General features: G+C 46.7%; 1 protein-coding gene across 3 annotated transcripts in view; it reads right to left on the reverse strand.

Moving 5' to 3' along the window:
* Positions 1-18,169, reverse strand: part of LOC139240933 (acid-sensing ion channel 1B-like) — a 357,576-nt gene that overhangs the window by 11,859 nt on the left and 327,548 nt on the right. For all 3 annotated transcript variants that reach the window (XR_011588759.1, XM_070869476.1, XM_070869477.1), the window contains exon 9: positions 7,913-8,017. Coding sequence is in view for 2 of the 3 variants with exons in the window: in XM_070869476.1 (XP_070725577.1) it covers positions 7,913-8,017 (105 nt within the window). In the remaining variant the exon portion in view is untranslated. The remainder of the gene's footprint in view (positions 1-7,912; positions 8,018-18,169) is intronic.

The following is an 18,169-nucleotide window of genomic DNA, read 5'->3' on the forward strand; positions in this document are numbered from 1 at the left end:
CGGGAGCGGAGGTCGGGGGGGAGCGTCGGGAGCGGTGGTCGGGGGGGGGCTCGGGAGCGGAGGTCGGGGGGGGGAAACAGAGGTCGGGTCAGGTTGGGGTGTGGGGGGGGTGGAAAGAGGTCAGGTCGGAGGGTGGGGGGGGGTCGGGTCGGGTCGGGTCCGGGGGCGGGGGTGGGGTGCGGGAGTCAAGTCGGGTCGGGTCCGGTCGGGAGGAAGCAGGAGCTGGGCGTGGGAGGCAGCCTGATCCACGCAGCCCCAGTGAGGCCATTCGGCCAGGGCTAGGGGCTGCGTGCTTCGGGCCCCTCCCACACAGTTTTGGGCGCCTGGAGCTACTGCACATGCGCGCCCACTGTAGCGCGCCTATGCAGAGGTCCCGGCACTGTTTTCAGCGCAGGGACCTGGCTCCGCCCCCCACAGCTCGTGCTGCGCTGCGCCCAGCTCCAGAGGGCCTGCAGGGAGCCGGAGAATCGTTAAGTTTTTTTTAGGCGCACTTTGTGGCGCGATAAACGGGCGTCCAGGTCGGGGCTGCGCCGTTCTAGGCGCGGCCCGAAACTTGGGCCCAGGAGTAGGCCATTTAATCCCTCGAGCCTGTTCCCCCATTCAATGAGCTCATGGCTGATCTGCGACTTCATATTCCTTAATACTTTTGGTTAACAAAAAGCTATCAAACGCCGATTTAAAATTAACAATTGACCCAGCATCAATTGCCGTTTGTGGAAGAGAGTTGCAAACTTCTGTGTAGACATGTTTCCTAATTTCATTCCTGAAAGGTCTGGCTCTAATGTTTCGACTATGCCCCCTTGTCCTTGCATCCCCAACCAGCAGAAATACTTTCTCTCCATCGACCCTATCTGCTCCTGTAATGTCTGTAAGCTTGTAATGTTTGTAGCTCCACACTGTGGATGTGGACGTATTGTGTACTGCAAGTGCAGGGTTAATAATAAACAGAACCAGGCAGATTTCCAGAGACTTCCGAGAGAGCTGCCTGCCATGTTAGGAAGCTGTGTGTGCTGTGCTCTGTGAAGATATCACATTTGGCGACGGAAGATGGGATTTTTCGGATGATTTAAAGCCTAAATTTTGCTGGTGAAGGATTCAGCCAGCCGACAGAGAGACTTTGGAAGTTTCTATCTTTGGAAAGAAAAGCTACAAAATCCGAGGTAAAATACAGCACACGGTGTGAACAGCTAGAGATTAAAATGGCAGGTATAATCCGACATTTGGGGAAATATAGACACGACCAGGAACGTTTTAAAGCGTATGTAGATCGGCGAGAAATGTATTTCACTACAAATAACAGAATCGAAGTTCCAGACAATGCAGTCCAGAACCGGGCTGTGTTGGAATGTAAGAAAGCGATCTTCTTATCGGAGGCAGGTCCGGCATTATATGACACTCTTGTAAATCTGCTTGGGCCTGACGAGCCAAAGGACACAACGCTTAAAGAGATTTTAACGAAGCTGGAGCAGCACTATAACCCCAAACCGTTAGAAATTGCTGAAAGCTATCGTTTTGGGATTTGGAATCAAAAGACTGATGAATGTATCAGCGATTACATCGTAGCAATAAAAAAGCTATCGATGCACTGTAATTTTGGAAACTTTCAAACCCGAGCATTACGGGATCATTTTGTTTGTGGGGTGAAAAATGATGCGATCAGAAGGAAGTTATTGACGACGGATGACTTGACTTTTGAGATTGCTTGTCAGACAGCGAGGTCGATGTGCATGGCCCAACAATATTCCCGAGAATTAAATAATGATTACAGTCATCAGTCAACCGAGGTAAATCACCTGCAGGTTCAAAGTAAAAGACGATGGGGGCCCAAAGTCTCAGAAACTGGAAATTCTAACAGAGCGTCGAAGTCGTGCTATAGGTGCCTGGGACAACACATTGCTCAAAGTTGTCCATACGTGAAGGCAGAGTGTTTCCTCTGCAGCAAGACTGGGCAACTTGCCGACTGAAGGGTAAACCAGTTTTTAAAGCTATGAATCCAGCGTTCAAAGCTATGAGTAGAAATCCCAAGAGACTACATAGCATGGAAGAACAACAACAGGACGAGGAGATGTTCGAGTTACACGTCATCAGAAGCACGAGGTTAGCGGACAGCGATTCGGAAAGCATCAAAATCCACATAGATGTTGCGGGATTCAAGATACCAATGGAAATTGACACGGGTGCATCCGTGAGTGTAGTACCGGAGTCACTATACTGCGACAAATTGCGTGATTTTCAAATGGAGAAATCCAAGATGAAGCTGCGAGGCTATTCGGGAGAGAAAATTCCTGTGGTAGGTCGTATCACTGTACCGGTGATATAGAAAGATCAATTTCAAAACTTGCTTCTAATTGTAGTGAAAGGAGACAAGCCTGCCTTACTATGAAGAAATTGGTTGAGCTCACTGAAGTTGGATTGGAGTAAGATTTTCTGTGTGGAAGCGACATTTTCATCAACGGATGAGGTTATCAAGAAGTATCCGAAGGTGTTCTGCGAAACGGGCAGTCCGATCCAAGGCTTCAAAGCGAGTGTCAGGGTACAGAAGGACGCTAGATTGGTTTACTACAAGCCACGTTCCGTACCATAGGCACTCAAGGAGAAAGTTGAGCAAGAACTCAAAAGACTAGAGACTGAGAACATTATTTGTAAGATAGATCGATGTAATTGGGCTACACCCATTGTTGTTGTACCCAAGTCCGATGGTAAGGTAAGATTGTGTGGTGATTATAAAGTAACCGTAAACCAGGTTCTAGAGGGTAATGTCCCCAATACATTGCCGAATATAGAAGATTTGTTCACAACACTGACAGGTGGTCAGATCTTCTCAAAACTGGATCTTACGAATGCCTACTTACAGCTTGAATTAGATGAGGAGTCCAAGTCATGTTTGACTATAAATACCCATCTAGGCCTACATCAATTTAATAGGCTACCGTTTGGAGTGTCTTTCGCCCCTGCCATATTCCAAGGGGTGATGAACCAGATTTTGCAAGGTATTGAAGGGGTAGTATGACATACTAATTTCAGCACCAAATAGGCAAATTCATAATAACATATTGAATGAAGTCCTCAAACGGCTAGAGAAGCACAGAGTACGAGTGTCTGCTCGTAAGTGTGAGTTATTTAAAAACTCAGTGGAGTACTTAGGGGACAGAGTAGACAAAGATGGTTTACATCCAACCATGGGAAAATTGGATGCAATTAGAAATGCACCCACTCCCAGGAATGTCACTGAACTTCATTCATTCTTGGGTCTTTTGAACTATTATGGGAAGTTCCTACCAAATTTGGCTACAGTATTACATCCACTGAATGAACTTTTGAAAAAACAGGTCCATTGGAAGTGGTCAAAAGAATGCGATACAGCATTCAAGGAGTGTAAAAGCAAATTGGTAGAGAGCACCATGTTAGTTCAGTATGACATATCGAAGGAGATTAAGCTAGCATGTGATGCCTCTCCATATGGAGTTGGGGCAGTAATCTCTCATGTATTAAGTAGTGGGGAGGAGAGACCAATTGCTTTTGCTTCACGCACTCTCAGTGCCAGTGAGAGTAATTATGCGCAAATTGAAAGGGAAGCTTTGGCATTAATTTTTGGGTCAAGAAGTTTCACAAATACTTGTATGGTCGTAAGTTTACCATCGTTACGGACCATAAGCCCCTAACAGCAATCCTCCATCCAAAGTCCCCAGTTCCAACATTAGTTGCAGCCCGAATGCAGAGATGGGCTTTGATTTTGTCAGCATATACATATGATATTGAATACAGACGATCAGCTGATCACAGTAATGCTGATGTAATGTCTAGATTGCCTTCCCCATCACAAGTTACACCCAATAGGGAAGAAGTGTTTTATTTTTCATACATTGATGAACTGCCAGTCACAGCTGAAGAGATTGGTAGAGCAACCAAACGTGACCCAGTGATGTCAAAGGTATATGAGTATATTGCAAATGGATGACCAAACCAGGTAACAGACAAAGATACACATCCATTCTTCATTCGTAGGAATGAATTATCAGTCGATAAAGATTGTATCATGTGGGGTGCAAGAGTGGTTATACCAAATAAATTCAGGTCCAAATTATTAGGAGACCTCCATGACCAGCACCTGGGAATTTGCTTGACCAAGAGTTTTGCACGCAGTTATTTATGGTGGCCAGGTCTTGATAGATATAGAGTACATCGTGAGTCAGTGTACGAAATGTCAATCGGTAAGCAAGCAACCACCACCAGTACCATTACAGCCATGGAAATGGCCTCCCAGGGTGTGGCAAAGGCTACATATTGATTTTGCTGAGTTAGAAGGACAACAATTGTTCATTGTGATTGATCGCCATTCGAAGTGGGTTGAAGTGTTTCCAATGTGGAAAATAACAACAAGTAAAACATTGGACATTTTACGAAAATTATTTTCTTCATTTGGCCTCCCTGAAGAAATTGTTTTGGATAATGGACCACAATTTCGTTCAGAAGAATTTGCACAAGTCACAAGCAAAAATGGTGTGAAACATACCAAGGTTCCACCATATCATCCTGCTTCGAATGGTGCAGCAGAGCGCACTGTACAAATTGTAAAACGTGCCCTCATAAAACAAATGTTAGATCCAAATCCAAGGAAACGACAGTTGTCATTGGATCACAAATTGGCTAATTTTTTGATTACATATCGAAATACTCCTCATACAACAACTGGTAGAACACCAGCAGAGTTGTTTCTCAAACGACAGCCACGAACCAGATTCTCGTTGTTAAAGCCAAATTTGGCACAGTCCGTAGAAGAGACACAATTAAGACAGAAAGAGAATCATGATAGAGGTAGAGTAAAAGAGAGAAGTGTGAAATTAAACCAGAAGGTGAGAGTGAAGAACCATCACCACAAATGGTTAAAGTGGTTACCAGGAAGAATGGTGAAGATATGTGGTCCTAGCACATATTTGGTAAAGATGTTTAATAATGGAAAGGTTCGGTTTGTTCATATTGATCATAGAAACATAGAAACATAGAAAATAGGTGCAGGAGCAGGCCATTCAGCCCTTCTAGCCTGCACCGCCATTCAACGAGTTCATGGCTGAACATGAAACTTCAGTACCCACTTCCTGCTTTCACGCCATACCCCTTGATCCCCCGAGTACTAAGGACTTCATCTAACTCCCTTTTGAATATATTTAGTGAATTGGCCTCAACTACTTCCTGTGGTAGAGAATTCCACAGGTTCACCACTCTCTGGGTGAAGAAGTTTCTCCTTATCTCGGTCCTAAATGGCTTACCCCTTATCCTTAGACTGTGACCCCTGGTTCTGGACTTCCCCAACATTGGGAACATTCTTCCTGCATCCAACCTGTCCAAACCCGTCAGAATTTTAAACGTTTCTATGAGGTCCCCTCTCACTCTTCTGAACTCCAGTGAATACAAGCCCAGTTGATTCAGTCTTTCTTGATAGGTCAGTCCCACCATCCCGGGAATCAGTCTGGTGAATCTTCGCTGCACTCCCTCAACAGCAAGTATGTCCTTCCTCAAGTTAGGAGACCAAAACTGTACACAATACTCCAGGTGTGGCCTCACCAAGGCCCTGTACAACTGTAGCAACACCTCCCTGCCCCTGTACTCAAATCCCCTCGCTATGAAGGCCAACATGCCATTTGCTTTCTTAACCGCCTGCTGTACCTGCACCATGACACCCAGGTCTCGTTGCACCTTCCCTTTTCCTAATCTGTCACCATTCAGATAATAGTCTGTCTCTCTGTTTTTACCACCAAAGTGGATAACCTCACATTTATCCACATATTTTACCTACAGACATGGAAGGAGTTGAAGGTGGGAATGATTCAATTACTTCTGACTCATTAGATAGTTTTGATATACCAGTAGCAAATCCTAAATCCAATGTACTGGAAACAAATCGAGGAGAGAATCAGAATGAAAGTCTGAGTCCGAGTCAGGAAAACAAAGAGCCTGAAGTTAGAGTGAGTTCAAATGAAAATCAAGGAAATTCCGTTGAGGAAAACTTTCCTCAGGATGAGCCTCGAATGAGTTTAGATTCGACACCATGTTTGGAAGGTTCTGTTCGAGAGCGAAGGTATCCTCTTCGAAACAGAAAACAAGTGGTAAAGTTAAATTTGTAAATATGTTTACATCCTGTGTTATGCATAAACATGAAAGTTATGTATGATGTTTGTTCTGATGGCTTCTTCATGGAGGGAGAAGTGTAATGTCTGTAAGCTTGTAATGTTTGTAGCGCCACACTGTGGATGTGGACGTATTGTGTACTGCAAGTGCAGGGTTAATAATAAACAGAAGCAGGCAGATCTCCGGAGACTTCCGAGAGAGCTGCCTGCCATGTTAGGAAGCTGTGTGTGCTGTGCTCTGTGAATATATCACAGTTCCCATTAATATCTTGAAAACCTCGATCAGATCACCCCTTAATCTTTTAAATTCAAGGGAATACAACCTTAGTTTGTGTAATCGCGCCTCATAACAACCCTTGGAGTCGGGGTATCATTCTGTTAAACCTACAGCACTCCTCCCTCCAGGGCCAATATATCCTTCCAAAGGTGTGGTGCTCACAGTACTCCAGGTGTGGTCTAACCAGGGCTTTGTATAGCTGCAGCATAACTTCTACCCTCTTATATTCTAACTTGTATCCACCTGCCAACATGTGGGAGCTCATGTCACTGTAAGCAGCAGGCAAGATCCTTCTCAACAATGGAGAAAATAAAGATATCCCATGGGGAGCTGCTCGCGTACATTGCCCTACTGGCTGGCTAAAAGGTGAAGTTAGCAGGTGCCTGAGATTAGATTGGGTGAGGCACGGGGAGGGTCCTGGGGGTAGGTCTCTGACCCACAGACTGTGGTGGGGCACGGGGAGGGACCTGGGGGTCAGTCTCACACACACAGACTGTGTGGGGCACAGGGAGGGTCCTGGGGGTAGGTCTCTGACCCACAGACTGTGAGAGGCACGGGGAGGGTCCTGGCGGTAGGTCTCTGACCCACAGACTGTGTGGGGCACGGGAAGGGACCTGGGGGTAGGTCTCTGACCCACAGACTGTGAGAGGCACGGGGAGGGTCCTGGGGGTAGGTCTCTGACCCACAGACTGTGTGGGGCATGGGAAGGGACCTGGGGGTAGGTCTCTGACCCACAGACTGTGAGAGGCACGGGGAGGGTCCTGGGGGTAGGTCTCTGGCCCACAGACTGTGAGAGGCACGGGGAGGGTCCTGGGGGGTAGGTCTCTGGCCCACAGACTGTGAGAGGCACGGGGAGGGTCCTGGGGGGTAGGTCTCTGGCCCACAGACTGTGTGGGGCACGGGGAGGGACCTGGGGGTAGGTCCCTGACCCACAGACTGAGAGAGGCACGGGGAGGGTCCTGGGGGTAGGTCTCTGACCCACAGACTGTGAGAGGCACGGGGAGGGACCTGGGGGTAGGTCTCTGACCCACAGACTGTGAGGCACGGGGAGGGACCTGGGGGTAGGTCTCTGACCCACAGATTGAGAGAGGCACGGGGAGGGTCCTGGGGGTAGGTCTCTGACCCACAGACTGTGAGAGGCACGGGGAGGGTCCTGGGGGTAGGTCTCTGGCCCACAGACTGTGTAAGGCACGGGGAGGGACCTGGGGGTAGGTCTCTGGCCCACAGACTGTGAGAGGCACGGGGAGGGACCTGGGGGTAGGTCTCTGACCCACAGACTGTGTGGGGCACGGGGAGGGACCTGGGGGTAGGTCTCTGACCCACAGACTGTGAGAGGCACGGGGAGGGACCTAGGGGTAGGTCTCTGACCCACAGACTGTGTGGGGCACGGGGAGGGACCTGGGTGTAGGTCTCTGGCCCACAGACTGTGAGAGGCATGGGGACATTTCCAACCATAGGAAAAGGGGAGGAAAAAACCCTTAATACTAAGAAATGAAGAAGCAATACTTGCATGGCGTTTGATGTCATCCAGGCTGAGTGTAACTCCCTTGTCGTTGTTGTTTCTCTTCTGCTGTTTTCCATATTTCAATATGCCACATAGCTTGTGCTTCAACACCTGCCAACATAAAACACCCAATGGTCACTGACTGCATCAGCGGACTGGACCCTTTGTGATCACACAGGCAAAGCGTCTGATAACATACCCGTGTGCCCCACCAGTGAGCCGGCCTCCCCGGATAAAGATTCATCTTATGGTCCTCAGTGTCCCAGTGAAGGGCTGCTCATTGTACACCAAGCCAGTGTGCCGTGGGGGTGGGGGGAGAGGGAGTGCAGGTACAGGGTAGGTGGGTACGGAGGGCACGAGAAAGGGGGCAGTGCTGGCCAAATTTAGTTTTAAATTTTAATGGCCGCCTCCCAATCAGCACCAGTTGGGTACGTTGCATCTGGTGCCCACCACTGAACCAAATTGATGATCATTCCTAATGGGAATAAGAAAGCGTTTCATTTTATTTTGCATTAATAAACTACAGGGAGGGAATACTGTCAATGCAAGAGATTTTCCCACTCTCCAAAGTACAGTTCTCCTTCATCAACAAAATACATCCTAATTTTGCTTCTCAAGAAGGCCATTCAGTATCACCCACAGGAATCTCTGTCCCCCCCAACCAAAAAAGAGGGGCAGTCAGTGCAATGGGAGCAGTGAGACAGAGCAGGACCCCATCCCCAAACCTTATAGCATAATGGGAGTGGAGGGACCAAGTTCAGCTTCTCATCCCACCCCAACCCACTGCAGAAACAAAGCCAACCATCAGCTCCAGCACACCAGCACACTCAGTCATGATCAGTATTAATGGCAGCTTAAGCTTTAATTACTGTATCTGTCGCCCCTTCAGTTGGGAAGTTCGGCTGCTCAGCTCACCATCTGCTAACAAAGAGCTCACAGAAAGATATTGGAAAATGGCACAATTACCTTGAAATAGTTCTGTTGGAGAATTTTCAAGTTTTTTTTTGTTGCTATCGGACTGGCTGTGATGATCTGAAAAGCAGGCATTTCACTCTGGGAAACTGCTTTCCTCCAATTCTGCTCTCGTGTACCCCGATTTCCATCGCTCCACCATCGGTGGCCGTGCCTTCAGCTGCCAAGGCCATAAGCTCTGGAACTCCCTCCCTAAACCTCTCCGCCTCTCTACCCCTCTCTCCCCCTTTAAGACGCTCCTTAAAACCTACCTCTTTGACCAAGCTTTTGGTCATCTGCCCTAATATCTCCTGATGTGGCTTGGTGTCAAATTTTGTCTTGATAGTCGCTCCTGTGAAGCACCTTGGGATTCTTTATTATGGAGCTGCGGCATCTGTTTGCTGTTCCTTAGCTGACCCTTCCACCTCCAAGAAAAAGGTGCCATGGAACTTAGGCACACTGAATGCATGAGAAAAAGTGCAATGCTTGTGTACAATGGTACCTCCCAGTGTCATGGTTGACAGGTCCCACGAGAAATGTGAGCAAAACTGAGCAGTGCAGATCCTTTTTCCTTCCTCCCGATACCAGGAAATGTCTCTCTCATTTGCAGCCAGGCACAAGGGAGCTGGGTGACTGTTTTGACTTGGTTGGTGGTCTCCCTCCATGCAGCTTCCACCTGACCTTTTACTGGAAGGTGGCCTTCAGACTCAAGTAGGGCAACTCTCCTTTAGTGCACCTCCTGCAGCAGGACCTCCCAGCGCTTCAACATCAGAGGTAGCAGCGCTGCCCACGGTGCCTTGCTCCGTTGTGGGCAAGTAGGCCATTTTTCTGTCACGACCACAACTTTCCATTTTCGGGCGAGCGAGCAGCCCTTGAAGTGATGCTCCGTCATGTAAACATAGAAAGGTTGTGGGTTCAAGTCCCACTCCAGAGACTTGAGCACAAAATTATAGGCCGACACTCCAGTGCAGTGCTGAGGGAGTGCTGCACGGTTAGAGAAACATAGAAATTTACAGCGCAGAAGGCCATTTCGGCCCATCATGTTGGCGCTGGCCAACAAAGAGCCACACGACCCTCAGTCAGCAGCCCTGAAGGTTACATATAAACCTATGAACAATGAACAATGGCAGAAAGATAAAGAACACCCAGCCCAACCAGTCCGCCCCACACAACTGCGACACCCCTTGCACCGAAACATTCTACACTCCACCCCAACCGGAGCCATGCGATCTCCTGGGAGAGGCAAAAACCAGAAAAAACCCAGGCCAATTGGGGAAAAGAAATCTGGGAAAATTTCTCTCCGACCCATCCAGGCAATCGAAACTACTCCAGATCATCATTCTGGCCATATTAGATTTCATGATGTACATATTATCGTGTCTGCGCCAACCAACAAGAGGTTATCCAGTCTAATCTCACTTACCAGCTCTCGGTTCGTAACCCTGCAGGTTATGGCACTTCAAGTGCACATCCAAGCACCTTTTAAATGTGGTGAGGGTTTCTGCCTCTACCACCCTTCCAGGCAGCGAGTTCCAGACCCCCACCACCCTCTGCGTGAAGAAGCTTCCCCTCAAATCCCCTCTAACCCTTCCACCAACCACCTTAAACCTATGCCCCCTCGTAATTGACCCCTCCACCAAGGGAAATAGGCCCTTGCTATCCACCATATCCAGGCCCCTCAAAATTTTATACACCTCAATGAGATCTCCCCTCAGCCTCCTCTGTTCCAAGGAGAACAAACCCAGCCTATCCAATCTGTCCTCATAGCTAAGATTCTCCATTCCAGGCAGCATCCTCATAAATCTCCTCTGCACCCTCTCCAGTGCAATCACGTCCTTCCTATAATACGGCGACCAGAACTGCACGCAGTACTCCAGCTGTGGCCTAACCAGTGTATTATACAATTTAAGCATAACCTCTCTGCTCTTGTATTCTATGCCTCAGCCAATAAAGGCAACACAGAAAATAGAAACATAGAAAATAGGTGCAGGAGTAGGCCATTCGGCCCTTCGAGTCTGCACCAGCATTCCGTATGCCTTCTTAACCACCTGGCCTACTACGTTCAGGGATCGGTGGACAAACACTCCAAGGTTCTTTTGTTCATCTACACTTCTAAGTGGCCTACCGTTTAACCCTTTCCTTATTAGCCCTCCCCAAGTGCATCACCTCACACTTCCCCAAATTAAATTCCATTTGCCACTGCTCTGCCCACCTGACCAGTGGATTGATATCCTCCTGCAGTCCATGACTTTCCACTTCATTATTAACCACACAGCCAATTTTAGTGTAATCTGCAAACTTATTAATCATACCCCCTATATTCAAATCTAGGTCACTGATGTATACCACAAAAAGCAAGGGACCCAGTACTGAGCCCTGCAGAACCCCACTGGAAACATCCTTCCAGTCACAAAAACATACATCAACCATTACCCTTTGCTTCCTACCTCTAAGCCAATTTTGGATCCAACTTGCCACTTTGCCCTGGATCCCATGGGCTTTAACCTTCGTGACCAGTCTGCCATGTGGAACCTTATCAAAAGCTTTGCTGAAGTCCATATACACTACATTGTACGCACTACCCTCATCGACCCTCCTGGTTACCTTCTCGACAAATTCAATCAAGTTGGTCAAACATGATCTTCCTTTAACAAATCCATGCTGACTCTCCCTGTCCCTTCGCCAGGTTGCCTTATCACCAGGCACGTGTGCTGCAGGCCCAGCTCTCTGCACCAACTTTTCATGTGTCAGCAGCCTCTTCAAATTAAGGGGAGGGGCTCCTGTCAGCAGATTTGGCATGGTTCACCCGCTGTGCAGCCTCCATCATGGGCCCGCTCAACCCTGTTTTGGCCAGACATGGAAAATTGGGACTAATATCTATTGTCCTATTAATGGATTCAGATAAAAAGGGATGCTGTGTTTCCAGAGTAGGCTTGGCTGGCTGTACCTAAGGCTAATTTATAAGTGATGCTGAGGTTCTGTACCTCAGGAGCTACTGGGATGTCCATTCCATATGCACCACTCAGATGTAAATTCCATTTTCTGTCAATTTGCTGGCTGACCAATTCAAGGGCTGATCAAGGTCCTTCCTTAATCAGCTAGTGATGGAAATGTACACTCTGCTGCTGCAAATCTCATTCCCTATATACAAGAGGATAGAACTGCTATCCTGCTTGCTATCTTTAGCAGGTAATGTTTGGTTAACAACAGAAAAATCTTTATTGCCTATTCAACGGGTTCGAGACTCTGGCCTCTAGAGGGAAAAGAGTGGACTTCATTGATGCAGGCAAGATAATCTTCTAACGGGATTTGGTAACTGACGATGTCTTGGCCAAAGCTCAAAAATCCATGGCGTTGTGGAGGAGATGTCTTTCAATGGATCAACTGCTACAGATTTAACAGATGTGAGCTCGAAAGGCCAGACTGGTCCCTGAAGGATGAACATTTATGCTTTTGGAAAATATATTATTTATTATTTGGATGTATGTCTGCAATCCCTACAGGATAACTGAGCTGACATTCGAATGAGCAAAAGCCAATTTCAGATCCCTTTCAGAGATTATTTATTGTGATGCTTCCCACCTCAAGTTTCCACCCATCTTTTTGTCTCCTTCAGAGTCTTTTTCCAAAGGCCCTTTGGTTTCTCTCAGACATTCTCCTACAAAATACTCTTTGAGAATATTACGGTGATATGTGCAGTGTGAAGGAGTTCAACAGACACATCAGCTTAGATTTTCCGATTGCAGTTCCTCTCTACTCACTATTTAAACCTGTTGAGCAGAAGTGAGCCACAAGCATAGCCCAAGGAGGGCTGGTGGTGGAATGGGAGACGTCACATTGGTGCAATAGGAAGCATTTTTCTGCCGTTGGAGTTAAGACACATGGGGTCAGAGTGGAGCACTTGCTGACATTCTTCAGCATCTCTTTCCTTGACTTAAACATTTTTTTTTAATATGGGTAAGATTTTCCAGGAAATAAAACAGTCAGAATCGCACAATGCAGTTCCAAGTTGATATAGGGATAGGGCAGGAAAGTGGAGTTTTTAAAAAGATTCATTGGATGTGGGCATCGCTGGCAAGGCCAGCATTTATTGCCCATCCCTAATTGCCCTTGAGAAGGTGGCAGTGAGCTGCCTTCTTGAACCACTGCAATCTGTGTGGTGAAGTTAATCCCACAATGACTTTGTTGTAGTGGTTTGGTACAACTGAATGGCTTGCTCGGCCATTTCAGGGGGCAGTTAAGAGTCAGCCACATTGCTGTGTGTCTGGAGTCACATATAGGCCAGACTGGGTAAGAACAGCAGATTTCCTTCCATTAATGAATCAGATGGTTTTTTACAACAATCAGGTAGTCACAAAGAAACATCGAAAGTAGGTGCAGGAGTAGGCCATTCGTCCCTTCGAGTCTGCACCACCATTCAATATGATCATGGCTGATCATGCAACTTCAGTACCCCATTCCTGCTTTCTCTCCATACCCCTTGATCCCTTTAGCCGTAAGGGCTACATCTAACTCCCTTTTGAAAATATCTAACAAACTGGCCTCAATAACTTTCTGTGGTAGAGAATTCCACAGGTTCACAATTCTCTGAGTGAAGAAGTTTCTCCTCATCTCGGTCCTAAATGGCTTACCCCTTATCCTTAGACTGTGACCCCTGGTTCTAGACTTCCCCGACATCGGGAACATTCTTCCTGCATCTAACCTGTCCAATCCCATCAGAATTTTATATGTTTCTATGAGATCCCCTCTCATTCTTCTAAATTACAGTGAATATAAGCCTAGTCGATCCAGTCTTTCTTCATATGTCTGTCCTGCCATCCCGGGAATCAGTCTGGTGAACCTTCGCTGCACTCCCTCAATAGCAGAATGTCCTTCTTCAGATTAGGAGACAAAAACTGCACACAATATTCAAGGTGTGTGGTCTCACCAAGGCCTTGTACAACTGCAGTAAGGCCTCCCTGCTCCTATACTCAAATCCCCTCGCTATGGAGGCCAGCATGCCATTTGCGTTCTTTACTGCTTGCTGTACCTGCATGCCTACCTTCAATGACTGATGTACCATGACACCCAGGTCTCGTTGCACCTCCCCTTTTACTAATTTGTCACCATTCAGGTAATAATCTGCCTTCATGTTTTTGCCACCAAAGTGGATAACCTCACACATCCACATTATACTGCATCTGCCATGCATTTACCCACTCACCTAACCTGTCCAAGTCACCCTGGACCCTCCTAGCAGCCTCCTCGCAGCTCGCACTGTCACCCAGCTTAGTGTCATCGGCAAACTTGGAGACATTACATTCAATTCCTTCGTCTAAATCATTAATGTATATTGTAAGCAGCTGCGGTCCCAGAACTGAACCTTGCGGTACCCCACTAGTCACTGCCTGGCATTCTGAAAAGGACCCGTTTATTGCCACTCTTTGCTTCCTGTCTGCCAACCAGTTCTCTATCCACGTCAATACATTACCCCCAATACCACGTGCCTTAATTTTGCACACTAATCTCTTGTGTGGGACCTTGTCAAAAGCCTTTTGAAAGTCCAAATACACCACATCCACTGGTTCTCCCTTATCCACTCTACGAGTTACATCCTCAAAAAATTCTAGAGGATTTGTCAAGCATGATTTCCCTTTCATAAATCCATGCTGACTTGGACCGATCCTGTCACTGCTTTCCAAATGCACTGCTATTACATCGTTACTAATTGATTCCAGCATTTTCCCCACCACCGATGTCAGGCTAACCAGTTTATAATTGCCTGTTTTCTCTCTCCCTCCTTTTTTTTAAAAAGTGGGGTTACATTCACTACCCTCCAATCCAGAGGAATTGATACACAGTCTATAGAATGTTGGAAAATCTAGGGCCACTTCCTTAAGTACTCTGGGATGCAGACTATCAGGCCCTGGGGATTTATCGGCCTTCAGTCTCCCTAACTAATAAGAATTTCCTTCAGTTCCTCCTTCCCACTCGGCCCTCGGTCCCCTCGTATTTTCAGGAGGTTATTTGTGTCTTCCTTAGTGAAGACAGAACCAAAGTATTTGTTCAATTGGTCTGCCATTTCCTTGTTCCCCCTTATGAATTCCCCAGATTTTGACTGCAAGGGACCTACATTTGTCTTCACTAATCTTTTTCTCTTCACATATCTGTTAGAAGCTTTTGCAGTCAGTTTTTATGTTCCCCGCAAACTTACTTTCATACTCTATTTCCCCCCTCCTAATTAAACCCTTAGTCCTCCTCTGCTGAATACTAAATTTCTCCCAGCTTTTTCTGGCCAATCTATATGCCTCTTCCTTGGATTTAACACTTTCCCCAATTTCCCTCATGAGCCACAGTTGAGCCACCTTCCCCTTTTATTCTTACACCACACATGGTCACCATTACTGATACTAGCATTCCAGATTTATTTAATTAACTGATTTTAAATTCCCTAACTGCCATGGTGGGATTTGAACTCACACCTCTAAATCTCTGGATTATTAGTCGAGTAACATAACCACTATGCTACCGCTCCCATGTTGAGTTGAGGTCGAAGATCAGCCCTGATCTTATTGAATGGCGGAGCAGGCCCGAGAGGCAGCATGGCCTACTCCTGCTCCTAATTTCTTATGTTCAAATCACCTTTAAGAATCCTGGAATCCCATCCCAGAACAGAATTCCGTCACTGTAACCCTTGAATGTGGGCCTGCCGGAGTGATTTTTCCCACATTAGTTTATGAGCTCTTTGTTCTTTTCTGCGATGCAGAATCAATCATCGCAACCTTATCACAAATCTGACTTCTATTGCTTCATGTAAGTGGTACAGTAATTTTACTACCTGTCTTTGGTCAAAATGAAATGCAGCCAATCTGATCACACACTCACTCTGTATTCATTAAGCAATGGTACTTGGATCGAAAGCAAAGTATTAATTGAGAAACTGTTCTGGACCAGACACACTCAAACTGCTGATGGAAGCTTATTACAGCTGATGGTATTTTGAGTATTAAAGAAGGATTGGAATTCTAAATTAAAACTATTGCATTGCTGTCTACTCCTCTTAATTCAAACTACAAGAACTTGCATTTATATAGCACCTTTTGCATCCTCAGGACGTCCCAAAGTGTTTCACAGCCAATGAATTATTTTTGAAGTGTAGTCACTGTTGTAATGTGGGAAATGACAGGTGCTATATAAATGCAAGTCTTGCTTTTTCTTTAACCGGGTGGGTTTAAGGTGGGTTGTGTTTGGTTTTGAAATGTAAAATGTTTTAACTTTCCACCTCACCACAACCCACCTGTTTTTGGGGCTTAAAGTTACCTCCCACCCCGTGTCTCTGGAGCTTCTGCCAATCTTCCACCCACATTACGGCAGGCGATTGAGACAACCCTTCTGGAAATGAATGGTAGAGAACCAGAGCCCCGACCATCCATCAGCAATACCATTGGGGGGAGGGGTGGGGGGAAATCAGGAACAAAAACTAAAAGGGCATTTGCAAGCAAGTACAAGGCTGCGACACGTTAGACTGGTTGGAAAAAGGATCAGCTACTTGCGGTGGGCCCTCACGGTTTAAAATGTCAACTGAGCCCTGGAGCACATTACAAGCTTGTACCGCGCTGCCAGACACTGCTTGTTCTTCATATAATTGGCTTTGTTTATTGAAGGAACAAGGGACTTAAGAAACTTGACGTGACTCAATATATATTTCTTCCTTGGACAATAGTGAATGAGATTGAGCTGATTCATCCCAAGTTGCACCACAGCAGGGAATGACTTGATACAAAGCCAATGAACAGCTTTGAGTTCATGACAGAAATTCGATTACGGCCACATCAAATTCTTTTTTAATTCAATTATTTCATTAGCATCTTCTTTGCAATGAGATTTTTTTGACTGTTGTTTGTGGCAGTGCTGGGGAATGAAACATGTTTCTCACATCTGTCATCAAGCATTCCCAGGTCAAGTACAGCAGAGGTGCAGAGGGAAGCTCTCGTCCTGACAATATGCCTTAAAACCCAACCCTCGAAGGCCACTCCTACTGCAACAACAACGACGTGTATTTATATAGCACCTTTAACGTAGTAAAACGTCCCAAGGCGCTTCACAGGAGTATTATAAGACAAAAAATTTGACACCGAGCCACATAAGGAGAAATTAGGCCAGGTGATCAAAAGCTTGGTCAAAGTGGTAGGTTTTGAGGAGGAAAAGGAGATAGAGAGGCGGAGAGGTTTAGGAGGGAATTCCAGAGTTTCGGGCCTCGGCAACAGAAGGCACGCCACCAATGGTGGAGTGATTATAATCAGGGATGCTCAAGAGGGCAGAATTATAGGAGCACAGATATCTCGGAAGGTTGGAGGGTTGGAGGGGGTGCTACAGAGCTAGGGAGGGGCGAGGCTATGGAGGGATTTGAAAATAAGGATGAGAATTTTGAAATTGAGGCGTTGCTTAACCGGGAGCCAATGTAGGTCAGCGAGCACAGGGGCGCTGGGTGAGCAGGACTTGGTGCGAGTTAGGACACGGGCAGCTGAGTTTTGGATCACCTCTAGTTTACCTCGGGTAGAAATGTGGGAGGCCAGCCAGGAGTGCATTGGAATAGTCAAGTCTCGAGGTAACAAAGGCATGGATGAGGGTTTCAGCGGCGTATGAGCTGAGACAAGGGCGGAGACGGGCGATGTTACGGAGGTGGAAATAGACGGTCTTAGTTATGTCAAAGATATGTGGTCGGAAGCTCATTTCAGGGGTGTGAACCCGAGAGACACTGCCAATTTCATACTGAATTATGGGCAGTTTTGTTACATGAATGTGTGGCCACTAGGAACAAGGTTGAGAATCATAGAATCATAGGTTAATAGAAATTCAGAGCGCAGAAGGAGGCAATTCAGCCCATCGTGTCCGTACCGGCAGACAAAGAGCTGTCCAGCCTAATCCTATCTTCCAGTACTCGGTCTGTAACTCTGTACGTTACGGCATTTCAAGTGCACATCCAAGTACTTTTTAAATGCGATTCGGGTTGCTGCCTCTGCCACCCTTTCAGGCAGTGAGTTCCAGACCTCCATCACCCTCTGGGAGAAAGACTGGCAAAACTGATGTCACATAGTATCCTTACAGTCGACAAGGTAGAGACTTCATTAGGAAATGCGAAGTGAGGAAAAGCCACTCATCTCATCAAGCCCACTCATTCCACAGACTATTCTACTCTATCTTCGGCAGCACCTCCCAAACCCGCGACCTCTACCGCCTAGAAGGACAAGGGCAGCACACGCATGGGAACACCACCACCTCCATGTTTCCCTCCAAGTTACATACCATCCTGACTTGGAAATATTCGTCGCT

The sequence above is a fragment of the Pristiophorus japonicus genome, chromosome X (assembly GCF_044704955.1).
Source record: "Pristiophorus japonicus isolate sPriJap1 chromosome X, sPriJap1.hap1, whole genome shotgun sequence".
Lineage (NCBI taxonomy): Eukaryota > Metazoa > Chordata > Chondrichthyes > Pristiophoridae > Pristiophorus > Pristiophorus japonicus.